The sequence below is a fragment of the Notamacropus eugenii genome, chromosome 2 (assembly GCF_028372415.1).
Source record: "Notamacropus eugenii isolate mMacEug1 chromosome 2, mMacEug1.pri_v2, whole genome shotgun sequence".
In the NCBI taxonomy this organism is placed as follows: domain Eukaryota; kingdom Metazoa; phylum Chordata; class Mammalia; order Diprotodontia; family Macropodidae; genus Notamacropus; species Notamacropus eugenii.
In genome coordinates this window covers 354,383,531-354,410,195 of record NC_092873.1, presented here as the reverse complement: position 1 = coordinate 354,410,195, position 26,665 = coordinate 354,383,531, and the positions used below count along the sequence as shown (strand labels likewise).

The window sequence follows — 26,665 nt, the reverse complement described above, 5'->3', positions numbered from 1 at the left end:
TGGAACGACCGGGCTCCCTGGCAAGCCTGCCGCAGCCCTTCATTTCCGGACACCGGGCGGCGTGGAGGGCAGAGGGTGTAGGCACCTGGGGGGGAAGAAAGCCATGGCTACATTCCCCGATTATCCGTGGCCTGGAGGTCCAGTTCCCTCTCCATCTTCCACTTCCTTCCCATTCTCCCTAACCCTCTCTCGCTCCCCGCTTAGTAGCAGATGAGATAAGGGCAGTGTGAAGTTTCCCTTGCATTCTATAGGCATTCGTAGTCTATCGGTCAACACACATTAAGCACCTACTGTGTGCCAGTCACTTTGCCAAGCGCAGAAGATACAAAGAAAGGCAAAAGAAAAAATGTCTCCTTCCTCTAGGAACTGGCATTCTAATGGGTGAGACAACTGCAAACAATGTACAAACAAATGTAGACGAGATAAATTGAAATCATCTCAGTCAGAAGGCACTTGCATTAAGATAGACTGGAAAAGTCAGGAGGTGGGATTTTAGCTGAGACTTCAGGGAAGCCGGGAGGTGGGTCGAGGAGGAAAAAAGTTTCGGTAAAAGTTAGTCTAGGAAAAGTTACAAGTGTTGTGCAGACACAAAATATCATTACTATGTTGTAATTATTTCGTTACAAAAAAATAACTCGGGTAAATCAAATGCAAACTCTTTAAAATACTAACCCTGTTGATTAATCTCATCACTACAGTTTAATGCCAGGATGGCAATGAACTGCTTATATGGTTATTATTAATATTATCATCCAGGGGAAATACAGGAGGAGGGGGAAGGGAGAGACCCTAAACAATCCACAGGAATGAGTATCCTTTCTTCAACTGCATTTTTGGCCCCAAAAAAGGGAAAAAATAAGGGAAGGAGTGGAGCATGCTTCCTGGGTTAGAGGTCAGCCGCGTTATTTTAAATCCAGAGCAAGACTGTCATCTTTCACCCGGACCATGGGAATCTGATGCTGCATTCTTTCCATTCTTATTACTTCATTTTCCACCCGAACAGGGGAGAAAAAAAATGAAACTCTTCCAGATACCCTCCCATCTATTAGGAAAAACACCCTCTCAACCCTATAAGGAGAACCAATGCGCTCAGCAGAACCGTGGGGACCTGGTTTCTGAAACTGAAAATCAAGAGTGGCTAATTGCCTTGTAAAAAAAAAATTCATAATTCTTCCACGTGCCTTTGCTTTCCTACTCCCCAAGATCTCCAAAGGACTTAAATTCATGACCTCACCATTTAAGAGGCAGAAATTGTTCCTCTGAACTACGAACTCCAGCCTTTGAGAGGTGCTGCTTTTCATCTCTCTGGACTGTAAATTTCTTTACCTGGAAACCTAGGGCCAAGTTTAGGGAAGTGTGGGAGGGACCTCAAGTTAATCCTATTATGTGCTTTCTCTCCTAACTTCTGATTGCAATAAAGGCTGAAGGAAAAATTAGCTATGATACATCAGTTAACAAGCATGCTCTGTGACTCGCAATAGTGCTGATCAAGAAGCTTTTATTCTATGAGGGAAACAATTTTGTTCAGTCGTTTCGGTAGTGTTCGACTCTTCGTGACCCCATTTGGGTTTGGTTTTTTGTTGGTTTTTTTTTGGCAAAGATACTGGAGTGGTTTGCCATTTTCTTCTCCAGCTCATTTTACAGATGAGGAAACTGAAGCAAACAGGGTTAAGGGACTTGTCCAGGGTCACACAGCTAAAGTCTGATGCCGGATTCAGTCCCAGTACTCTATGTACTGCACCACCTAGCTGCCCATTACACACACACACACACACACACACACACACACACACACACACACACACACACACACACACATTTTCATATTATGGCGTTGTAGACATAGGTTAATAAATATGTAATCATCTCCACGAAAAAGGTAGAACTCCATATCCAAGGGCTTTGGAACAGGGGTTATAAACATAAAAATTTTATATGCTTATATTTTATAAAATAGATTTCTATACATAAGTTATATTTATACGCGGTATATTCTGTCCATATCTTATACGTATATTTTATTTATCTGTTTATTTACTCGCTTATTTGTTTATTTATTTATGTTGGCCGAAGAAGGCCAGTATGCAGATAAAGTGGAATGTCCTGGAAAAGCAGAAGTGCAGCCCCACATACGTGGTTTAAATGAAAGAGGAGGGAGAGGGATTTGTCAATTAAATGTAAAACAACGCTGGACTCTTCCACCCCCACCCCCACCCCACAGCTGGCAGAACATCGCCCCTCCCCCTTCCCGCGACGATGCTGCCCAGGAGCCGGGGGGCAGCAGCTCTGAGTCCTGTCCACCCAAACGTACGCGTGGCCCTGTAATTCAGGGAATCGGGTCTGCTCTGCTTTTGTACCCCATCCTCCGGGTGCTCTCTTCCCTGCTCTGAGAAGCGCGGGCGGTGGGGAATCTGGAGCATCCAGACTGGGGCCGTAGCGATCAAAATTGAAGAGGTACAGAATAATCGTACATCATCCAGTTCCACTCTGCCTTTCTTCAGGTCTGTGAGACCACGCCTTCTGTTATCAGTCAATCTTCCAATCCAGCTCTTTGTCGGGTTTCTGACGCGCGTCGGAACTGGCATTAAGGTATCGGTGTTAGCTTTTTTTCCTTGTTTTGTGTTTTTTTGACTAGGTTGATTTAGTACTTGAAAGTTGCCAACGAAAATGCAAAAGCTAGTTTACAGGGGGCACCCGGATTTGAACCGGGGACCTCTTGATCTGCAGTCAAATGCTCTACCACTGAGCTATACCCCCTCTGCTGGTGAAACTCATACAATCGCTTTCCAGCAGCTGTAAGGTTCTTGTGCTTTTTTTGTAGTCTGGAAAGATTTTTTTTTTTCTTCCAAAGAACATCACTAGATTTCCCAGTGTATAAGCAAGACTTAAAACTTCAAATCTAACACAACAGATTTTGAAAACATTTAACTTTATCTCCAATATGTGTAAATTGAGGATAAAAATCCGTGTTCAGACTCACCAAGATTATTTGAGAACACTGGAAATAACAAAGACTTCGTAAATTGTAAAGAAAATTTAAAAAAATAAAAATAAAAATTGTAGAGAATTACAACCACTGTTCTCATCAAACGGCTTCCCCAGTTTTCCATCCACCTTTCTTCCTCCAGGTACAGGCAAAATAAAGTCTTATTTTCAAAGACTATATACCAGTATTCCTCAGGAATGGTTTCTCATGCTATCTGCCCAAGAAAACAAAAACCTGAACTTTGCAGCAAGTAAACCTCCTTAAATATATAGTTATTTTTTATCTATGTTGCAGATGAAAAAATTAAAGTAGGTCAGTCAAGTCAAGTCACCAAAATTGTATACAGGTCCTGTTTCTTTTTAAGAAGCAATAAATGTATTCACTTAAACCAAAAGAGTGAGGAAATACTGTAATTACTTCCTCTCAATCTGAGACAAAAATACTAACTTCATATCATGGTCACCTAGCAAGTAAAGGAATAGTTTTTGGTAACTCACCTGTTATGTACTGAACCCATACAACTCAAAAGGAAGAACCATAGAAAGAATGTGGACCATTCCAGAGAGACAAATAACTAACAATACTTATTAGGTATTGCCAAACTAGTAATACTGATACTAGTACTAGTAGATTAGTAGATAACTAGTACTAGTTATTTCCAAAATTCTCAAATAATCTTGTTGAGTTGGAGGCATCATTCTGAGCCAGGAGGAGAAAAGGATAGAGGAATGGATGGATGGATGGATGGATGGATGGATGGATGGATGGATGAATGGATGGATGAATGGATGGATGGACAGATGAAAGGATGGATGGATGGATGGATAGATGAATGGATGGATGGATGGACAGATGGATGGATGGAGGGGTGGATGAGCCATTATTACTTGCTTGCTTGCCTATTGTGTGCAAAGTGTGCAAACTACCAAAGAATTATTTTATAGAGCGAGAAAAAATAATAACAAAATTCATTTGGAAGAACAAAAGTTTAAGAAGATCCAGAGAGTCGATGGGGAAAAAAAGTGAAAGAAGGCAAACTAGTTCTACCAGATTTCAAATGACATTACAAATTGGTCATCATCAAAGCAATCTGGCACTACTAGATAAGAAACAGAATGGTTTGATCAGTGGAATAGATTGGGTATGAAATTTACATCAATAACTGACCATAGTAATCTGATGTTTGACAAAACTTTATAAAGATCTAATAAGACAACTAATGAAGCAAAGAGGGATGAGATTACCAGGACATCCTCTTCCTCTAAGATAAGAAAGATTTGTGTAGAAAGAAAGATTCGGAAGTAGAGATGGAGATTTAAAACCTGATTATTTTGATACCAGGAAAGTAAAATTTTATTTAGGCTTTGTGCCAAAAGTGAAAGATGGGGAGGGGTGAGGTTAAAGATTTTGGTTTTGTGAGTTTCAAGAAAGATTCAATGAAATAAGCTAAAAGATCGTCAGTAATCCAGAAGAGTGCAGTTAAAGTTGGACAATACATTTGTAGTGGCCTAGATCAGAGTTCTCAACATTCTCTAGCTATACTTTGAGGTTATACTTGGCAGTGCCAATGAGCCAGGGTCAGAACTACCACCGAAAATATTTTCTCAGAGATGTTCCACCACTAGTGAAAATGAAAGAAGTTAAAGTGGTAGGATAGAATTTAGACTCAAAGAACTTCCCAGCTGTCTTAACACCTAAGGGAAATGAAACCCAATGTGTAAACCAGCAGGGTGGAGATTATAAATGAAGAACTTCCCCCTCAGAAGAGGGCAACAGTGGAAATCCAGTAGTAAGGAGATGGCACTCTCTCTACTTTCTATTTGACCTGTTGGTCAGGGACAGATTCATTCTTCATTGTCATCACCAGCTACAAACTGGATTTTGTAAAGTAAGCAGAGTAAAGAAAACAAAATGCACAATAACTAAAACAAAGTCAATGGAAAGAACAACAAATAAAGATTGAAAAATTGAATTATCACTTCTTTGAGTCTGGGGAAATGGAGTCAATTTTATTACATCTACCAAGAATGTTTTGTACTCAAAAATGCCTTGTTGACAATCCATTTAAGTGACAACAATAAACTACAGGTTCTAAGGGGGTATAGCTCAGAGGTAGAGCATTTGACTGCAGATCAAGAGGTCCCTGGTTCAATTCCGGGTGCCCCCTCTTAAAAGAGATGTCTGTTTTAATTACTTAAGTATTTCAAAACAACGAAGTATTTTAGTCCCAAATGCCTGAAATTCCCGAGACTGGTACCCCAGCACACCAGAACAGTTTCATGTGGCAAGGAAAACTCCCTGCAAGGAAACCAGAACAGTGTAACCCAAGGTACTAGCGAGTCAACTGTAGGTCAATTCCTAAAAGTTTGTATTCCTTATAGTAAATGTAGGTGAACATGTATGTCATGTCAATGTAAAGGACAAATCTGATTCCTTCCATGTTTTGTGGGAGTGGAGATGAGCCCTGGGTTCATGAACTGGCTCCCTATAGTGAACAGATCCTGTAGTGGGACAACTGTGAGTACTCAGGTGTAGACATAATTCTACCACAAGTAATTCATGAAAATCTTTTAAGATATGGGGAAGGGCTAAACTGGGGTGGGTTAGATCTACACCCCTGGAGTAAGCACCCACCCTCATATTAATAATCATCCTGAAGTTTAAAACAGTAACTGACATTTATACAGCACAATTTGCAAAGTGGTTTGCATATACTATCTCATCTGGGATAATGTAAGATAGTCAGGAGGGTCCAGATGACAATTCTTGAGTCTCTTCTCACTGTTTCCTCGAAAGTTGAAATGTAAACTTCTTCAGGGGAGGAATTGTTTTCCATTTTGTCTTTTTATCTCCAGCACCTAGCTTATTAAATTCTTGTTGAATTAAACTGAGCTAACCCTTATCTTGCTTTCACTACAGTACTGATTTTTTATCTTTTGGGGGGTGTATTGTTTTGACAGCGACTTAATTTCTAAATTTCTGAATATATCTATCTCTCTTCTTCACCAGCTCAACGAGCTACCCTTTTGTTACGAGACAAAAAAAAATAGATTACAAAGAATAAAAGAAACAGAAAAAAGAAAATTCAGTAAAAAGCAATCACCCATTAACCAGATATATACAATAATAATAACATTTTAATGCAAATTATTAATCAATATGAAAATAATATAAACAAAAACACATGAATGATTTAATTGGAATTATAGCATTATAAATAAAAACAATGCAATTTCATTTAAAAATAATATATAATATATATAATTTCTATATATTTAACCAAAATGATGTAACTTGTTAATACAAATGTAAATGATAAATTTATTTCAATTTAATCAATATATAATTTCCATATTGATTAATGAATTATTACTATTAATATATTATTAAATCCGATTGATGGGTGATTGGTTTTAATTGAATTTTCTTTTTTTCTCTTTGCTGTTTCTTTTTTATTTTTTGAGGTGTCTTTTGTTTTATGTCTTTGTCATATAGTATGATTAATAATTACATAGGGGGAGATAGGTGGCAGTGAATAGAGCGCCAGGCCTGGAGTAAGCAAGAGCTCCGTTCAAATTTGAATTCAGGCACTTAACTAGCATTGGGAGCCTGGGCAAGTCACTTAATCCTGTCGGCCTCAGTTTACTCATGTGTAAAATGAACTGGAGAAAGAACCATTTCTTTTTCCATTTCAAACCACTCCAGTTCCTTTGCCAAGAAAACCCCAGAAAGGGTTACGAAGAATCGTAGACGACCGAAAACGACGGAATACCAATACAATTTTCTACACTCGCTAGTCCCTCGCCTTTTCAAATAAGCATCAGCTCCGAACTGCAGTTTCCCCACCAGGGCTGAAGAGGGCGCCAAAGTGCATCGCACCGCCCCCACCACGCAGTCGCTAGCTTATTTTTTTATAGTCACGTGACGGGGGAGCGCTCCTCTGGAGGGCAGGAAGCTGCTTCCGGTCACGTGACAAGAGGGGGAGGCGGAGCTTCTCTGTTCATTTCCCGAAGTGCCCCGCGTTTCCTCTCTCTTTGGTGCTTTCCGGGAATCAAGATGTCTAAGCGAGGTGAGTTTCTTGAGCCGCGAAATCCGCCGCCATCCTTCGCTCTCGGGGCCGGGGTCTGCCGAAGAGCCGCCGGATGGGGAAGCGGGAGCTCTTAGCTCCTCCCTGGACCCAATTGGGAGAGTCCTGTCCTTGAGAGAAGGCAGTGAAAAGACCCGGAGATGGGGGAAGGGATGATAGACGGACTCAGTGGCTTTTTCCGTCCACCTGTGACACATGAGCCACGGCTCTGGCCCACTCGCAGCCTTCTTCGGAGGCCTGGCCTGCCTGGCGGGGAGGCGCCCTAGAAGGGGAAGGCTTGGAGTAGGGGGGTTTCTGCCGAGGGGAAGGAGCTGTTTGTAAAAAGAAGGTAGGTAGGGTGGGGCGGTAATCGTGCCACCCTCGTAGGGGTTCTGATGCCTTGGGATGGAGGTCGTTCACGACCGCCGTACCGCTTTTGATGGTTGCAGACCAAATTGTTCTCCCTGCTTCCTACCTTTTCCCCTTTCCAATGGATCCTTCACACAGCTGTCAAATTGCTACTTCTAAGCCAATTGCAGCTCACCTCTCCCATCCTCATGCACGTTACTTCCCAGATCCACTCTACTGTCTTCTTTAAAATTCCCTGTATTCTTCATAGACCTTTTCTCCCCAGAATATAAGCTTGAGGAATAGAACTGTTACTTTTTTTTCCTTTATATCCTTAGTATTTAGCAGAGGTATGGGTTTAATAAATATTTGGTGTATTAGTAAATTGAATAAGCCTTCTGCTTATAAGAGCCTGTTTTCGCATGTATAGTTTATCTTCCGTGCCTAGCTTGTATTAGAGAAAGGTGTGAGTATCCCAAGTATGAAGTAGATCTGTTTGTTGTAGTATTATAAGAAAGGAGCCATGGGGCATCTTTGCACCCCTCTTGTTTACAGCCTAGACAAGGCCATACCCATGAGAATCTTTCAGCAAATAGGAAAGTGAGTTATCTGTAGAATAAGATAAGTTGCTAAGTTTGCTTCTGACCTAAAACTCCGTGATGTAAGTAAGTCCAAAAGCAATTTTCTAAGGAGAAATAGAGACCTAGTTAGGAGAAGAGCTTTGTGGATGCTGGATTGATTCTTGTATATCTTTCCTTAGGACGAGGTGGGTCTTCGGGAGCAAAGTTCCGAATTTCCTTGGGTCTCCCGGTGGGAGCTGTCATCAATTGTGCTGATAATACGGGTGAGTCCCTGGTATGCTTGGCTCTTATCCTCCCATTGGATTTAACCATGATTTGGTAAATGCCCAAAGAATTGAGAAGCATTTGACTGTCTAGCTCTACTTAACTTCTCCCTTCAAAAAGCACTCAGTGGGCCTTCTTGCAATGACCCATAGAGCCGTCATGAAAGGGTAAAGAAAATGACACTGCTTTTGGGTGAAGCGGCAGCTTGTGCTGTTTAGCTTCAATCGGTGGTGTAACAATACCTCTAGCCATACAGGTATCATTCAGCATTGACTTCATCATGGAGTGAAATGGTAAGAATAAATGTCTGGTAGCCATTTATGATGAAAAAAAACCCACTGCTACAAATCTTTTCCTTATAGGTGCCAAGAACCTGTACATCATCTCTGTGAAGGGGATTAAGGGGAGATTGAACAGGCTTCCTGCTGCTGGTGTAGGTGACATGGTAATGGCTACAGTCAAAAAGGGAAAGCCAGAGCTCCGGAAGAAGGGTGAGTGGAGGAAAAAGAATCTCCCCTTCATTCTCTTGGTGAGAATCGAAAGACCTACTCAGTTTATGATCCCTTGTTAAGAGTTTTCCAATGTGAAATGCTATGGCCCTGAAGCCTTGTCTCTCAAGTGTTAGGCCTCAGTATCCAACAGTGGCTTCCCTTGGTGGACTCCACACTACTTTGATGGGGTAATGTCCATATTCAAGATGGGTGCATTAAGCTGTGAAAGAAGCCTGGGTGGAGAAGAAAAAGAAATTGCTCCATAAATTTCTTTTGAGAAGTATAAAGATTCCACTGATAGTGATCTCTCAGTAATAGTGGGCTCTGAAAGAGACTGAACTGACTGCATCATAAGAGATTTTATCTAAGCCCAACCCAGCTCCCCAGGCTTCAGCCTTTTAAAAGACCATGAGGCATGGTAATAAGACCTTTGCTTTCCTTAATGGATGGGTTTTAGTTTTGGCCTTTCCACAACCATCTAGGCGGTTTTGACTTCATTCTGAACCTGTTCATAGTATGAAAGACAATATCTACACTGTGTAGTTTACATCATAGAATTCTTTCCTAGGGAGGGCATATTGTGTACATATCATGAAGTAGTAGTGAGTTATTTGTAAAATAAGGGTTTCTGAGATCCATTCTAAAAGCCTGTGATTCATATAAGTGAGAATAACAAGTTTTTATCTAATTTTGGTATTTAGGTTAGTTTTAAAACCTTGTCTCCCAGAAAATCTGAATATTTATTGCTCATTCTGACTTGGGTGATGGTCTTATGGAGAAGTAGGTAAAGCTGAATTCCCTTTCAAAAGCACTTTATGGGTCTCTTCAGTGACTTGGGAAGTTATCCAGAAAGGGCAGAATATAACAACCATCACTTTTGGGTGAGGTAACAGCTGCATGTGCTGTTGGTCTCAATCAGTGGTGTGACAGGCCTATAGTTTTTTTCAAAACAGTGTGTTAGAAGGATGGTTTGACAAAACTGCCTCTATTACCCCAAGCTAATATTTTTTTTATTTATTGTACTTCAAAGTGTAAAATCATTCTTAACTGGTGAGACAGATTTGGCCCTCATGCTAGTTTGCCGATCCCTGTGTCCCACCTGTTTGAAACCTTCCCTGGCTATTCTAGACCACAGTTTTCTTTCCTTTGTTAGAATCCCTATATTTGTGTCCCTGATTGGTACATTTGTTTTCCATATTTGTGTGTTCTTTAGTTTCAAGGATTATTAGCCCTTTTGTCTCATTAACCCCTTTGGCAGATTAGATCCCTTCTCTCAATGCTGTTTTTAAATGCACAAAATGCATAGGATTGTGTGCCAAATATATTAAAATATAACCAAATTTTGGGGAAAAGATCATAGACCCCAGGCGAAGAACCTTTCTCTAGGTCTTTCCCTTAAGCATATTGTTACCATTTCAAAGGTAGGAAGCCTGTTCTCTTAGGAGTTTAAAAAAATTCCTTACAGGTTTTCCTCAACAGAAAGAGTAGTTGAGGCAGTATTCCTTCCCCATACTTGAGTTGGTTTTGCAGGAAAGCTCTTAAGTGTTTTCAAAATTGATTGGTCTTAAGTCAGAGGAAACTTGTTCAGTTTACAGGTTTTGAGAAGCCACAACCAAGCAGCATGCGTCTGGGTTCAAAGCCCACCTCTGCTGCTTTGGGGAAGTAACTTCCCCTATATGGGTCCTCTTCAGTGAAAAGAGGAGGTTGGGCCAAGGTGATCTGTAGCATCCATTTGTTGCTTCATTTAAGAGCATGAACTCTGGTTGAGACTCCAAGTATCTTTTAAAGCTTGTTTTCAATATGTAGTTGAGGAAAGTATAGGTGAGGGAATGTCCGTTATCTCCTTTGTTGTTCTATAATACACCTATTGGAGCTGAACTTGTCATTGATCTTTTCCTTTATAGTTCATCCAGCAGTGGTAATACGGCAACGGAAGTCGTATCGGAGAAAAGATGGTGTGTTCCTATATTTTGAAGACAATGCGGGGGTCATAGTAAACAACAAAGGCGAGATGAAAGGTAGGGGTTTGGGTTTTTTCTTCTGTGGTTGGGTGGGTGGTTCCTTCAAAAGATAGTACCTGTTCAGCTTTTGCTTTTTCCTCTTCTCTCCTGTAGGTTCAGCCATCACAGGGCCTGTTGCCAAGGAGTGTGCTGATTTGTGGCCCAGGATTGCATCTAATGCAGGCAGCATTGCTTGATTCTCCTAAAGCCCATTTGTAAAAAATGCCTCATTAAAGTGTCTGCCTATATATTTGCTTTTTTGCCTTGTCTTTGTTTTACCCTGATCTTTTTCAGAACCATTGAAGTCTGAAAACTAGCCTGTGTTTTTCTTCTAATGGTTTGATGTTAACCCTCCTGTGATAAAGCATTTCTGCTATCCTAAAATAAGACCATCCACTTGAGGTTGACTTAATCTAGTCCAATGTGTCAGTGACATATTAGAGCACTGGACTTTGATTAGCCTGATGAACAAAAGAAATACTCTTCTTGAGTTCAGATTTGGCCTCAGACACTTTAACTAGCTGTCTGGCCTTAGGCAGGTCACAACCTTGTTTTGCCTCAGTTTTCTCATCTGTAAAATGAGCTGGAGAAGGAAATGGCAAACCACCGCAGTAATCTTTGACAATAAAAAACTGAACAAGTAATTTTACCAACACCAGGACAATACGGTATACCATATACTGTCTTTTCCCTGTTGCTTCCTTGGGTCAGTGATTTGGTAGATTGAGGTTTTCATTGTGTTGTGTTGCCAGTAGTAGAATTGTCATTTCTTTATATTAGGTTTGCTGTTTACAGAGCAGTTGGATACTACCTAGAAATACATATGTGCCTTTGGATTTTAGGTCAGTCTGGATTATTTAGGAGAGGAGTGCTTTTCAAACCTTGGAAAACACTTATAAATGGGTGGAAGGGGCTTCAAGGGAGAAAGAGTTGGATCTATTTTCAGTTGATCCTCTATATCGCTTATTTGTATACAGTATTTGCATGTTGTCTTCTCCCTATTAGACTGTGAGCTCCTCAAGGGTAGGGACTGTCTTAACTTTGTATCCTAGTGCTTAGCACAGTGTAGCTTGTAGGTGCTTAATAAATGTTTATTGACCAACTGATATGTTTTATCCTTCAGTTAGGGCAGTGGTAGTATGCTGGCCCTAGAGTATAAGATTCTCTTGGATTAGTGTAGTGTACCTGAACATCCCCTGGGTTGATTTTTGTGAAGATCTTCATAGACAAGCCTTGAAACACCCAAAAGTCAGCTGAAATTAATGTGATTTTCACTGAATTTATTGACGTAATCTAATTGAGAGGGTTTTGACAAGGAAAGAAAAAGCTTACAACCACAAGGGTAAAGTAACAGATAGAATTTTACTTCCCTCATTGAAAAAGATAAAAGTTGTACTCATCAATTTTTTTTTTTTCACACAGCTTTTGATGGGAAGTTCAGGAGTCAGGTCCGTGAGGAATTGCTGGTGAATCTTCCTACTGCCATCCCCTTGCATTCAAAGCCTGAGACAGGCTGCCGAAAAAATGTAAACTGGCACCCTCTCCTTTAACCAACCCCCTTTACCTTTTATCTGCTCAAAAATTTCTGGTAGCCCCTAAGCCTGGCAGTTCAATTCCAATTCTATTCTATCTGCAGTTAGGTATTCAAAATAGGGATTAAGAAAAGGTTCCTATGTACTACATACAATGAGTCTTGATGAACTAGGGATTTCAGAAGATAGTGTGCCTTGTAGGCATAGGGGACAACTCTTGGCAAAGGCTGAGAGCTGGGATACCAAGTAATGACAAGCCAATTTGGCTTGGAATATTTGTGAAAAATAGTATGAAATAAACCAGCAGCCAGAAGGACTTTAAAAGACCAGACTGCTTAGTTTTGTATTTGTGCAAATGGTTGATGAGTTATTTATTAGGACAGTGACATGGTCAAATCTGCTTTAAGATTATGTTGACAATTTAAGAAGGTGAACAGAATAAAACCCCGAGGGAGGTAAAAGTTCAATCAAGATGGTGAGAGTGTGAATGAAAGTGAGATGTTCACAGAATTTGCTAATTAGGAAGGTTAAGGGAAAGGAAAGACTCAAGAATGATTGAGATTGTAAACCTTTTGTTACTGAAACAATGGTGAGTCCCTTCTTTAAACAGAAATGGGCTGGGAGACGTATGAGTTGAGATGACTTATTAGACATTTTGCTTTTGATTCAAGGGGATATCTATTTAGAGATGGATAATATCCTAACAGGCAGTTAACTATCTGCCTGATGTAGAAATGGAATTTAGGAGAGATGAAAATAATTACTGAACCCATTGGAGGGGGGTGAGATCACAAAGATAAGATGTAGAGAGAAAAAGGGGCCTAAGACAGAACCTTGAGGGATACCTGTGGTTAGGGGGTGGGATATAGATGATAGTCCAGCAAAGAATACTGAGGTAGGCTAAACAAGTAGCATGAGAAAAATCAATGTCAAGAAAATGGGATAGGAGGGGCGATTGAGTCAAATGATATAGAGGTCAGAGGATAGGACAGTACAGGCCAACAAGATTAGCTATTAAGAAACATAACAGGAAAAAGTGGTTCCAGTTGAGTGGTGAGGTTTAACAGTGAGGATCGATAAACCTTAAGTGCTTCCTCTGTATCTAGCACTGTTTAGGCTCTGGGAACTTAAGGAAAAAACCCAAGACTTCCTATTAAAAAGCTTAAGGTGAAGGCAATGAATGTAGAGTTCAGCTTTTTCCAGGATTTTGCCTGTGAAGGAAAGAAATTTGGTGATAGCATGCAGGGATGATAGTTATGACCAAGTGAAGGGTTTTTTTTAAATGGGAGAGACCTGGGCACTACAGGGCATCTAGGAGTATCTTCCTGTTTCTTGTCTTTCCATCTGGCCTTCCTCTCCAAAAAATCCACATCTGAAATCTTACCTATTCTTGAGCCTGCCATCATAACACATTTTTTGAATGAATCAACATTCAAACGACATAATGGTGTGATAGGGCACTGTCCTGGTTATGTGGCCAAAAGCAAAATTTAATCTTGGATACCTTTCTGAGGCTTTTGTCCTGGTGGGAAGTACCTTAGTAGAGATAATCTAAGGTAAAAGGAAATCTGCATTTGAAGAGAAGAGCTTCGCAGGGACCCTCCTTTCTGGGCATCCTGTTAAAGTATGAGTAATCCTTTCTTCCGGAGCTGTTCAGTTTGCCCCTGCCCTTGGCATTTAGTAGGAGTTTATAAATGCATGTTGAATTAACCACATAGGATGTGAAGAACTAGCCATGGATTGTGGGCACCAGTCAGAGGAGTTGTACAGGATCATCTAGGACTTACCTAGATTTTATAGGAAACAGGTCCAGGGCTAGAATCACTTCATCTTCTAAGTAAGCCCAGATGAAAGGTAAAAACGAGTAGGTCCTTCTTCCAATCTCTGATATTCTGAGTATATATGAATCCAGATTTATCCAAATAACCCAATATTTAGAAGATGAAGGGAAAACTTCCATTAGGAATATGGGAGCCCTCAGAGTAAGTTTTCCAGTTTCGGCTCCTTACCAAGTGCAGAGTCAATTGTTTATTTAGGTTTACTGTAAATGGCCAAGGTTTTATTACCACTCCCTTGGGAAGGGCAAAATTTGCAGACCAAGATTTAATTGGAGCATTCCTAAAAGTTTTCCCTGTTTTCCTCTATCTGGCCTTGTGTGGCAACCAAGAGGTCCTCAGATAGCCCCTCCTTAAGTTATTCGGTATAGACCGTGACTGAGAACCTTACAGGTCTCTAGAACCTCGGAATCTGGGAGCAAGGGCAGGGTGGGTCTGAAGAGGTTTGTGGCACTAGGGGCTTTGGAATCACGTAACAATGTAGGCGGAGCCTGAAAGGTGAGGAACTGTTCAGGGTCCTGGCAAAGGGAATTCCTCCCGCGCCGAGCGCGTGACCTGCTGAGATGGTGCGGCTTTCGGAGCGCTGCCTGCGGCAGGAGAAGGAGTTCATCTTAGATGGGGTGGCATTGAGCTCCATGGCCACCTCCTACGAACGCACCTTGCCCAGGCTCTGGTCTGCCCTACCTCCTTATAATGCGCAGCTGGACATCCACGCCCGCACCTACTTCCAATCTCCCGTGGTCCAGTCTGTGTTGCGAAAAACCGACCAGGTGAGGGGGTCCACAGGGCAAAGAGAGGAGGATGGATCTCCCCGGGGAGGGGCGGGGGGGGGGGGGGGGGGTAGGGGGGGAGTCCTCTTTACCTAGCTGTTCCCAAGCATACGTATACGCCACCCTCTCTGCCCCTAAGAAGCCCAGGATGAGGTACCATGGAGTAAAGTCCTACAATCCAACTTCCCATAACTAAACATCCAGGTTCTCCCCTTCCCCCACTGTCTCCTCTACCTAATTCCAAGGTGGACAACAGGAGAACCTAGCCCCATTTTATAAATCTCCCCTACTCGTTCTTCATCCCCCCCCCAAAAAAAAGCACCTGTAACTGGGTAGGTAAGTATGTAAGAGCAGGAAGAGAGGAGGAATTTGGGAAGAAAGTGATATCTATAAATCCCTCAATTTTGGAAGTTTCTATTTTGGATACTGAAGAGTTAACTAGAATAGGTGTCAGAGCTATTCCACTAGTGCGCTGGGCCCTTTATGACATCATGGTCTTCGCCTCCCAAGGGACCAACTGTGATGTTAGGAAGCAGAACAAAGGCAAGGTAGTGTCTGGAATCTTATCTTTTCCTTGTGATGTCATAATTGTAGCTCTAGATCTTGAGAGCCTAAGGGAAAGTGGATGGATTTCATGGAGATAGAAAATCGGGAGACTCCCAATTATTCTGGACTATTCCAGGCACTGATGGGTGAGAGGGAAATTTTCACACATCTAAGCTCTTAGTTAACTTCATTAGTAAGTGGCTATCTAACTGGTTTCATCTCAAGAAAACCATATATCCCAAGTAGGTCCATGGTTTCCAAGCTGCTGATCTTTCTAAATTCTGTTCCATGCCATTACTTCCCATTTTTTGTGTGTCTGCGTACATTTCTTTGGGGAGGGGGAAGGATGAGGATTAAGGGAAATTTCTTTTTTTGCCCATGTTGTTCTCTTGTTTCTGACCCTTCCTGACCTCTGTGGACCATACTGTCCATGGTGATTTCTTGGCAAAGATAGTTTGCCATTTTCTTCCCGTATGGGTTAAGGAGGTTAAGTGAATTGACCAGAGTCACACACAGAGTAAGTATCTAGAGCTACTTCAGCTAATTCAGGTTTTCCTGACTCCAGGGCCAGCACTCTACCTCTATTCACTGAGCCATCCAGCTGCCTCTTTTGAGCCCATACATACATCTTTATTTATTTTTCAGTATATGTGCATGTGGTTACAGATATGTGTGTATACATATATATGCACACATACACATGATTCTTGTGTCACAATGCTATCTGCAGCTTGGAAAGTACCATGACCTGCCCTAAATTCTTGGCAAGAAGAACCTGAGCACCTGATAAATGTATCCAAATCTTAGTGGCCCCTATTCTCCCCCCCACCCCGCCCAGTGACCTCTTCCTGCTTCAAGGAGACAGGAGCAATAAGTGTTATCACTGGAGAAGTGACAACTGTACTTCCTTTCCACTCTCCATTCCCTATCCCCTCAGACACATGGTGGGACAAGTCAAGATGGCTGGATAGTAGACTACTTCCACATCTTTGGTCCAGGACAGAGATATCTGAACAGGAGAAATTGGGCAGGGGCAGGTAAGAGCCTCTTCACCTTCCAAATGGGGGAGGGGACATGGCACTAGGCAGAGAGAATTGGAGTGTATGGGAAACCAGTTGGGGGAGAGGGGGAATGTTATAATGAGACCAAGGTTGACACCTAGGCATTTAGATTTTAGGCCCTCTGGTGTTTTGCCACCTCACCTGGAAAACTACTGCTTCCTACTTATATAATATCCTTCTCATTTGAGGGAGGTTCAAAAGCAACAGCACTGGGAAAGACACCCATCCAGAAAACAAATCTTCCCTTTGTGGAAGGAAATGTCCACCTTCTTTCAGGTGAACCTATGGGTTCCTTTGACCAAGGGTCAAACTGATCTAGGGACAATAAAGAAGAAAAGCAGAATTACTTCCATTAAAGGAACAAGACTAGTTTGCTTTAATACTTAGGAATTCGTAAGATACTCCAGTCCTCTTGCATTTATTTGTAATTTTCCCTTCTTTTGCTCTTATCTCACCTCCAACAATCTAATATTTAGAGGTTAGACTCTGTGATTATCAGACTTTAATATTTCATTCCAAAAGCTTGGAATATTTTAAAATACAATACTCTCCATCTGACCCTAATTATTAATACTCAAGCATCCCCTCTGCTTACTTCCCATTCCATCCTTATTGGGGGAATGGAAAAAGAAGGTTATATGCAGGAGGTAGAAGATGAGAGGATGGCTGAACCAGGAGAGTTAACTGTCCTCTCTTTGCCCCCAAAGGGCACTCTCTTCAGCAGGTGACCGGGCATGACAGCTACAACGCAGATCTTAGAACAATCAGGGGTTATAATGGGCGATTTGGCTATCGCCGAAATACCCCTGCCCTTCGCCAGCGCACATCTGTTTTTGGAGAAGTCACCGCATTTCCACTGTTCTAGCATAGCCTGACCTCACTGGTCCCCTTCTGCCCACTCCTTACCCTATTTCTCAGTATATACATTTAAATAAATTTTGATTTTTAATCTGCTTTATTTTTGGCAACCTGTGGCTCCAAATGTTTTGGTGTGACTTTTTTTTTCCTAAATAAGCAAGTCAAGCATAGATAGAAAAAATTCCACAAATTTCCTGACCTCTCGCCTTCTCTGAGATAATGGGAGAGGAAAGGAGTAGAAAGATGAGTTAGGGCTCTCACATTTCTATACCTTTTCTCAGGCTGAAAGAGAACTGAAAGACAATGCCTGCTCATGGGGTGACAATGCTTCCCTGCTCATGGGATGACAGCGCTTAGTTATTCTCCCTGTTCAGCAAGGACAAGACAGTCACTAAGAAGAGCCTAAAGTTGGCCCTAGGAGGGTATTCCTAAAAATAAGAGTCACTAAGGGATTGAAGAATGTGGAACTTCTCTCTTTCCTGGGAACTGACCTTCCTTTCAGCAGGCTAGTTTGAATTCACAGGATCATAAATTTTGAACTGGAAGGGATCTTAGAAAGCCATCTCGTCCAATTCTCTCATTTTACAAATGAGGAATGAGCTGCAAGTTTGTGACTGCCTAAGGTTTTGAGTAGCAGAGCTCAAATTCAAATCCAGTATTCTGTAGGTATGTTGGGAAGGAACGTCTGATCATGTCCTCCTGATAGTTCTGTTTAGTCAGAAAGTGGAAGTTATTCCCATTCATTTTTATGAAGTGTAGACTTTCTGCATACAGGATGGGACTGGTTTCCTTTTCAGACTTTGGGTTGTAGTTTCCAGGGTGTGTCAAGTATGCAATGCAGGGAAAGATAGGACCAAATCTTTTTTCCAACTGACCCAAGCTATTTGTATTACCCTGGTGGCTTTTGTTTGATGAAAAGTGAATGTAGAAAGAAAGGAGGAGCTTAGCACACAGAAACCAGTATGGGTGGAACCTATTAGGAGTGAGTCACTACAAATGAACTGGGAAGAATAAATGGCCCATGGTGTCTGGGGGTATAGCTCAGGGGTAGAGCATTTGACTGCAGATCAAGAGGTCCCTGGTTCAAATCCGGGTGCCCCCTTAACTCTATTTTCTCTCATTAAAATACCCAGCTGTATTTAAATGCTCCTTCTCACTGAGAAGAGAAGAATACCCCAACTTCTGACCACTGCGAGACAGTGCAAATAGCCCCTGAAAATACCTCCTTTGGAAATTGTTGTTCTTGGCTGTATGGCAGCTTGTGTTGTGAAGTCCAGTGAATGACTTGATCTTAGAATACCTAAACTACATCAGAGTTAAGATGTCCGAAGCAGAGCTCGCGGCCTTTTTTCCCCAAACCCGGCTGTCTCTCAAACTTCCCTCTCTGTTGAGGGCACCATTCACCTTCCTCTTTTGCAGGATCTCAGCCTCAGTGTCACACTCAACTTTTCACACGCACTTCATGTATCCAAACAGTTGTGAAATCTTGTCATTTCTTTTTCCATTCCATCATTCAGGGTACATCCCCCCATCTTTCCACTCCCTCGGGCCACCCCCCTAATTCAGACCTTGGTCCTCTCTCTATGGGACTGCAATAGCCTTCTAACTGTTTTGCCTGTTTCAAGTCTCTCCCAGTGGTGATTTTCCTAAAGCACAGCTCGGTCCAAGTCACAGTTCTCCCTCATACCACTCTATTATCCTCCTTCAGTCTGTTCCTCAAGCTCCTTTTCTGTTGTTAAGTGGAGTTTTCCATACCTAGCAAAAGATGTAAAACTTTGACTGTCCTTATTTACACCAAGTAAAGAAAGTGAAGCTTTGAGCAAGTAATTTACATAATAAAAAGTGTGACAATGAATTTGCCCCCAGGGGCCTTGATTGCTTCTTGACCTTCTCTCCTGCATAAACAAATTTAACTCCTGGGAAACAGATTTGCTTTTCTACCTTTCTTTAGCATAAACCAACCCAAAATCATTAGAAAATTTCAAAAAATTTTTAAAACAACATCCGAGGCAACCCCAAATCCCAGAATTATCTAATGATTATTGGGTAAATGACTATTGCCTAAATATGGTGTCACCTTCCCAAGTGAAGATTTGGGAAATGTACTAGATAGTCACCATAAATTAAGATGAGGTATATCACAGAACCACCCTCTGGAGGAGTGGCTTTATTAGAAGAAAGACTTTATAAACAATTCCCTCTAGAGTAATTGATGCCAAACCTCTGGTTGAAACCCCTGAGGAAAGAGAATTGAAGATGTTTAAGTCAAATCTTAAAGTTCTCTGTGTTCCCTGTAAATATCCATCCATTTCATTTAGATGATCAGTTTTATTGGTATATAATTGAGCAAAATAGCTTCTAATAATTTCTTGTATTTCATGATTGATTGTAAATTCATCTTTTTTAATTTTTTTATGCTTGTATTTGGTTTGTTTGGTTTTTTTATTTGAAAACTCAAGTTAGCTAATGGCTTATCTATTTTGTTGTGATTCCCTCCCCCACTCCACCCCTTCCCCCTAAAAAAACCTCAGTCCTAGTTTTATTTATTAATTAAATGAGTTTTCTTCCTCTCAATTTTGTTAATACCTCTTTTGATTTTCAGGATTTCTATTTATTTCTATATATATTCTATAATGTTTGAGATTTTAAAATTTGTTGGTTTTCTAGGGTTTTTTTTAATTGCTCAGTTCATTCATCTGCTCTCTTTTTTTCTTGATGAAAGCATTTTAGAGATACACTTTTCCCCCTAAGCACTTCTTGATATGTTGTCTCATTGTCGTTATCTTTAACAAAATTATTTATTGTTTCTATCATTTGTTCTTTGACCCACTCATTTCATTCTTTGTATTATTTACTTTCCAATCAATTTTCATTCTTCAACAGCCTTATCTAGACCTAAAAGGAGCAAACTGAGGTATTCTGCTATTATACTTTTCGCCCTGTATCTCATTTAATTTTTTCTTTAAGAATTTAAATACTACGCCATTTGATGCATATATGTTTAGTATTTATATTAATTCATTGACTATAGCACCTTTTAGGAAATGTAGTATCCCTGTTTATTTCTTTTAATTAGGTGTATTTTTGCTGTTGCTTTATCTGAAATCATGATTGCTACCTCTTTTTTACTTCTGCTGAAACATAATAGATTCTGCTCTGTCTCATTTTAACTCTTTCTGTATCTTTCTGCTTCAAGTGTGTTTCTTGTAAACATATTATTGGATACTGGTTTCTTATCCATTCTACTATCTTCTTCCAATTTATGGGTAAATTCATCCCATTCACATTCACAGTTATGATTGCTAACTGTGTATTTCCCTCGATTCTGTCCTTTACTTCTCTCTTTTTCTCCAATTTTCTTTAAAAGATTGTTTTACTCTGATATTTTAACCTTAATCTACCCTCTCTCTTGTTCTCTGACTTTCCCTTAACTCTTTTCCTTCTTGTTTCTGATGGGGTACAGGATCTTGGAACCCCCTTGGACTCTCCTTGAACCTTCCCACTTGATCTGAAGTTCCTCCTCGGCCATAAACCTTTCATTATAGCTTTGTCAAATTGCCTCAGGCTGTTTGCCATCCTTAATCCTATCAAAGTACCCTTAAACTAGTCTAGCCCTCCATTGTTTGTTGCATCTAGCTACTTCCCACTCTTGATCCCACTCTCTTGGTTGTGACTTCTAGTCACCCCAGTCCTATCAAGATCCTCCTTAAACTCCTCCTCAAGACCCTCCCAAAACCTCTCCTCTCATCAATCCAGACTACTTTGCTTGGCCACTCCTAAGTTTCTCACACAGTCTTTCTGTATGAAAGACCCATTCTGCCTCCATGAAGGTGCTCAGATTCAATCAGGCCTGCTTGTCAATACAAGTGTTGCAAATGCCCAGATTCCTTAAGACTCTAATCAATACAGTGGATATTAAATAAACTTTGTTTTTCCTTGGCTGAAAGAAGGCTTGAGTAGAATTCATTTGAGTAGGACACAACATGTCAGTATTTTGGGATCCCAAGCACCCCTAACCTCAATATTTCCTCTTGGGTGAAGTATATTTCTGTACACAACACTGTATGTGTGTGTGTGTGTGTGTGTGTGTGTGCGCGCGCGCGCGTTCTTTCCTCTTTTGAATAGTTCAGATGAGAATGGGGTTCAAGTGTCACCCAGTCCCACTCCCTCTTCTTGTAGTATAGATTTCACTTTTGTACCACATTTACATTAGATACTTTCCCCCATCTTCCAATGTATTCCTTTTCCTCACCCTTTCCATGCTTCTTTTAAGATCATCAAAATATAAGAGAATCAATCCCAGGCCTTCTGTCAAATTAGACTCCCTCTGTGACCCCTAATGTTGACGGTGTTCTGAGGGGCTACGTGTATTCTCTCTCCATATAAGAATGTAAACAATTTAACCTTGTTCAGTCCCTTTTAATTGCATGTCCATGTTTATATTTTATGCTACTCTTGACTCATGTATTATAGGTCACAATTTCTACTTAGCTCCTCTCTTTTCATCACAAATACTTGGAAGTCCTTCTATTTCATTAAACATTCTTATTTCCCCCTTTTAGGATTTACTCATTTTTGCAGGGTAAGTTAGTTTGGGCTATAAGCTTAGCTTTTTTGCCTTCTGGAAAATCACATTCCAAGCTCTCTACTCCCTTAGAGCAGTGGCTGCTAAATCTTTTGTGATCCTCACTGTGGTTCCTCAGTACTTAAATTCTTTCTTTCTGACTGCTTCTCACATTTGCTTTGACCTGGAAGCTCTGGATTCTTACTGTAATATTCTTAGAAATGTTCAGGAGATGATTGGTATACTTTTTCTATTTCTACTTTGCCCTTTAGTTCTAAGAGATATGATCATTGTTCTCTTGTGATTTCTCCAAATATCATGCCTGAGATCTTTTTTAGTTCATGGCTTTCAGGTAGGCCAATGATTCTTAAATTATCTCTCCTTGATATGTTTTCCAGGTCAATTGTTTTTGCTGTGAGATACCTCACATTTTCTCTTATTTTATTCAGTCTTTTGATTTTGTTTTAATATTTCTTGATGTCTCATGCAGCCATTAGCTTTTATTTGATCAATTCTAATTTTCAGGGAATAATTTTCTTGGATAAGATTTTATATCCTTTGTTCTAAGCTGTTAATTTTCTTTTGCTGTCTTTCTTCCATAGTTCTCATTTGTTTTTAAAAATCTTTTTTTTTTAGCCCTTCTCTTAATTCTTGCTTTAATTCTTCCAAAAATTCTGGTTGGACTTACCCAAGCTGCATTTTTTAATAGGAAATTTTTTTTTCTCCAATTACATATAAAAACAATTAACCTTCATTTTTTACAATTTTGAGTTCCAAGTTTTCTCCCACCCTCTTTCCCATTCTTCCTCATTGAGAAGGCAAGTAATTTTATAAAGGGTATACATGTGCAGTCATGCAAAACATATTTCCATACTAATCATGTTGTGAAAGAAAAACACAGACACCCTCCCCAAAAAAGTACCAACACAAGAAAAATAAAGAATATTTTTAAAAAATCAGTATGCTTCAATCTGCATTCAGACTCCACCAGATAATATTTTTCATCATAGGTCCTTCAGAATTGTTTTGGATCTTTTTATTGCTCGAAATATCTGTCATTCACAGTTGATCATTATATAATATTGCTGTTAACTGTATATAATGTTCTCCTGGTTCTGTTCATTTCACTTTGTATCAGTTCATGTAAGTCTTTCCAAGTTTTTATGGAAGAAGCATCCTATCCATCATTTCTTATAGCACCATAGTATTCCATCACAATCATCGACCACAACTTGTTCAGCCACTCTTCAATTGATGGTCATCCCCTCAATGTCCAGTTCTTTGCCACCACAAAAAGAGTAGCTATAAATATTTTTGTACATCTAGATCCTTCTTTTTTTAAAAAAAATCTCTTTGAGATACAGACTAGTGGTGGTATTGCTGGGTCAAAGGGTATACACAGTTTTATAGGCTTTTGGATTCTGAATTCAAGCTGCATTTTTCTGTGAGATTTTGCTTATGGATATTTTCAAGATATTCTGTTGTTCTGGGTTTGTGTCTGGAGCTTACCTGTCAACCCTGTCATAGGGACAGCATTTATTGCAGTGGTGGTTGCCATGTCCAATTCTTTCATGACTCTATTTGGAGTTTTTTTGGAAAAAAGACTCTGGAGTGGCTTGTCATTTCCTTCTCCAGCTCAGTTTAGGGAAACTGAGATAAGCAGAGTTAAGTCACTGGCCCAGGGTCACATGGCTAGGAATTCTCTGAAGCCAGATTTGAACTCACAGAGATGAGTTCTGACTCCAGATCAGGCTCTCTATTCACTGCAACACCTAGCTGTTTGCCATCCCCAAAGTCAGAAAGAGCTGATTCAAATCTAGCCCCAGATAATTACTGGTTGTGTAACCCTAGCCATGTAAATTTCTTTGTTCATAAAATGGGGATAATAATAGCACTTAAATTCTAGGGTTGTTGTGAGGATCAGATGAGGTAATATTTCTAAAGCACTTAGCACAGTGCCTGGCATATAGCAGGCATTCTATCATCATAATCATTCCTTTTTTTATTTGCTGTCCTTCAGTCATTTCAGTGGTGTCCAAATCTTTGTGACCACTTTTGGGGTTTTCTTGGCAAAGACATTGGAAGGATTTGCCATTTCCTTCTCCAACTCATTGTACAGATGAGGAAACTGAGGCAAACAGAGTTAAGTGAGTTGCCCAGGGTCACACAGCTAGTAAGTTATATTTGAGATAAGATTTGAATTCATGAAGATGAGATACCCCAATACATCCTTATGTGGAATTTTTGTTTGCTCGTTTTTCTAGCCTACTTCTTAACTATGGACTTTATGTGAATGTTAATTTCTGTACACTTTTAGGGGAAAATGTCTGGCTGGAGCTTCTGCTGTTTTCACAGCTTAACCTGGGGATCTGCAAGCTCTCAGTGTTCCCAACATGTGATCTGTGGCAAAGTCTGCTCACTGCCCACCTGGTGTGAGCTCTTCAAGGTCCTGATACTGGGTTGGGTCTGTCAGCTTGTCCCTAGTTGGGAGGTTCACTAGACTGCCTCTGGACTCAGTCACTTTAGGTTCAGTGACTGACCTGCAAGATTCCCCTTGGCCTTGAGCTCTTGCTCTGGTTGCTCCACTGTGCAGACTTCCACTCTAGACCATAGGCTACAAACAGTCCAGCTCTACTCCTAGCATTAGAGTTGTATAGCTATTACTGTGTTTACCTCTGGAACTTGTTCCTTGCTCATGCAGTTAGGGACCCTGCTCCTCTTAGACCTCTCCTCCCTTCTATGTAATGGACTACAGAGCTGCCAGATGGTGCCTATCCCTGCATCCTGCACTCATTCAGGGATCCCCTTAGATGTCTTTCTGCCCCAGTACTTCTGGCTCTGGTGCCCTGTCTAAGTTCCCTTTCAGTTCCAGCACTAGAATGCATTCTTGGTCAGACCCATCCCCAGAGTCCACAGACCTCTCAGTCTATTTCCCTTAGTCTCCCCACGGCTGGAATAATGACTCACTGTAAATTTTTCTTAGGTTTACCAATCAGAATCCAGAATTTGGTCTGGAGTTTTCTAGATCTTTGTCAAGAAGATGTGGTAGGAGAGCTAGGCTTATTCCACCATCTTGGCCTCTGTTTTCTGAAAGAGCACAACAGCGCCCCAGCTGAGGATCACAGAGAATCCATCAAGCACAGATACCAGACCCATGGCTAAAGAGCTTGATGTCTAGAAAGAAAAACTTCCAAGTCCTGTAGCAACAAAAGTTATGAATTTGCTTTCACTATATGTGTATCCTATTTCTGTGCCTCACTACCATTGTACTCTAAACATGAAACCTACTATGTGTTATTGTATGAGAATATTTTTATTGAGAGGAATATTTTGTAGCAACTATTCTTTTTTTCCCCCTTTTTAAAAATTTAGTTTACTTGTTTCCAGTTTTCAACAATCACTTGTTGAAATTTAAGTAGCAATATAGGGGGAATAGCACTTCCAGACCTCAAACTATATTATAAAGCAGCAGTCATCAAAAATATCTGGTATTGGATAAAAAAAGGCATAAGTCTTAAAGATTTATTGGATAAATAAAGATTTATTATTGGACAAAAAAGACATAAGTCTTAAATTTTCTCCCTCTCCCTCTCCACGATGGCATGCAATCTTATATGGGCTCTAAACATACATTCTTATTAAACACATTTTCACATTAGTCATGTTGCAAAGAAGAATTAAAACGAAGGGGAGAAACCATGAGAAAAACCACACCAAAACAACACAAGAGAAAATAGTCTGCTTCATTCTGCATTCCAATTCCATAGCTCTTTCTCTGGATGTGGATGGCATTTTGCCTCAAGAGTCCTTTGGAAATGCTTTAGGTCCTTGCATTGCTATGAAGGGCTAAGCCTATCAGAAACCATCCTCACACACTGTGGCTATTACTATGCATAATGTTCTCCTGGTTCTGCTCATTTCACTCAGCATCAGTTCATATAAGTCTTTCCAGGTTTTTCTGAAGTCCAACTGTTTGTCATTTCTTATAGCACAATAGTATTCCATTATATTCATATACCACAGCTTATTCAGCCATTCTCCAATTGATGGGCATTCCCTCGATTTCCAGTTCTTGGCCACCACAAAGAGAGCTGCTGTAAATATTTTTGTAGCAACTGTTCTTACTAAGCTGTTAGCAAAGGCCTTTGCTAAGAGTTAAGTGTGTCTGTTAGTTGAATGTTAATGTGTTAATGAGAAATACGCCAGTAGGAGCTCATGAGCTATTGTTGTAGAAGTAGCTTAGCCACAGGGTTACCCCTTAAACCTCCAAGGTTGCAGTCATACTCTTGGGACCCAACTTGTGATTATAAATTGGAGTAGCCATGGGGGGCATTACATGTAGGTGTCACCACCCCATTAGAATGTAAACTACTTGAGAGTGGTGGACTTTTTCATTGTTTTATTTGTATCTCCAAGCACACTGTAGGCACTTTATAATAGGTTTGTTGATTAAGACTCTAAACCCCAACTTTGCTTTCAGCTTCTGTGCCTTCCTTAAGAAGTTACAATTTATATAGTCACTTGAGAATGATCAATGTCTGGAATATGAGATCACAACTAGTTCTTTACTATCTGGCTAAACCAAAACTAGGAGTGGATTGTTACTATATTATGCAAATGTTATTATGGAGATCCCATTCCAAATAATTACTAAATGCATAAAATGCCTAAAAAAGACTTGTATAGATTCAGTTGCAAAGTGTTCCTTGAAGAAATAAAGAACAACTTAAATAACTGGAAGAATATTCCATGCTCATGGCTAG

The 26,665-nt window shown here is 40.4% G+C and overlaps 2 protein-coding genes and 3 non-coding genes across 5 annotated transcripts; 4 read left to right on the top strand and 1 right to left on the bottom strand.

Annotated features, from left to right (window-relative positions):
* Window positions 1–2,685: 2,685 nt before the first annotated feature.
* On the bottom strand, window positions 2,686–2,757 carry TRNAC-GCA (transfer RNA cysteine (anticodon GCA)). The gene has a single exon. It is a non-coding gene; the product is annotated as a tRNA-Cys (tRNA).
* A 3,714-nt stretch (window positions 2,758–6,471) lies between these two features.
* On the top strand, window positions 6,472–10,984 carry RPL23 (ribosomal protein L23). Its single transcript, XM_072646260.1, has 5 exons — window positions 6,472–7,055; window positions 8,161–8,244; window positions 8,608–8,736; window positions 10,641–10,754; window positions 10,851–10,984. The coding sequence occupies exons 1-5, from the start codon at window positions 7,043–7,045 to the stop codon at window positions 10,931–10,933; spliced, it is 423 nt and encodes a 140-aa protein (XP_072502361.1). The 5' UTR covers window positions 6,472–7,042; the 3' UTR covers window positions 10,934–10,984.
* LOC140530640 (small nucleolar RNA SNORA21) lies at window positions 8,353–8,486 on the top strand. The gene has a single exon (XR_011976068.1). It is a non-coding gene; the product is annotated as a small nucleolar RNA SNORA21 (small nucleolar RNA).
* LOC140530641 (small nucleolar RNA SNORA21) lies at window positions 9,533–9,668 on the top strand. The gene has a single exon (XR_011976069.1). It is a non-coding gene; the product is annotated as a small nucleolar RNA SNORA21 (small nucleolar RNA).
* Window positions 10,985–14,575: 3,591 nt separating the features above from the next.
* SPMAP1 (sperm microtubule associated protein 1) lies at window positions 14,576–17,438 on the top strand. The gene is made up of 3 exons (XM_072646259.1): window positions 14,576–14,873; window positions 16,357–16,456; window positions 17,188–17,438. The coding sequence occupies exons 1-3, from the start codon at window positions 14,667–14,669 to the stop codon at window positions 17,343–17,345; spliced, it is 465 nt and encodes a 154-aa protein (XP_072502360.1). The 5' UTR covers window positions 14,576–14,666; the 3' UTR covers window positions 17,346–17,438.
* The last annotated feature ends 9,227 nt before the right edge of the window (window positions 17,439–26,665 follow it).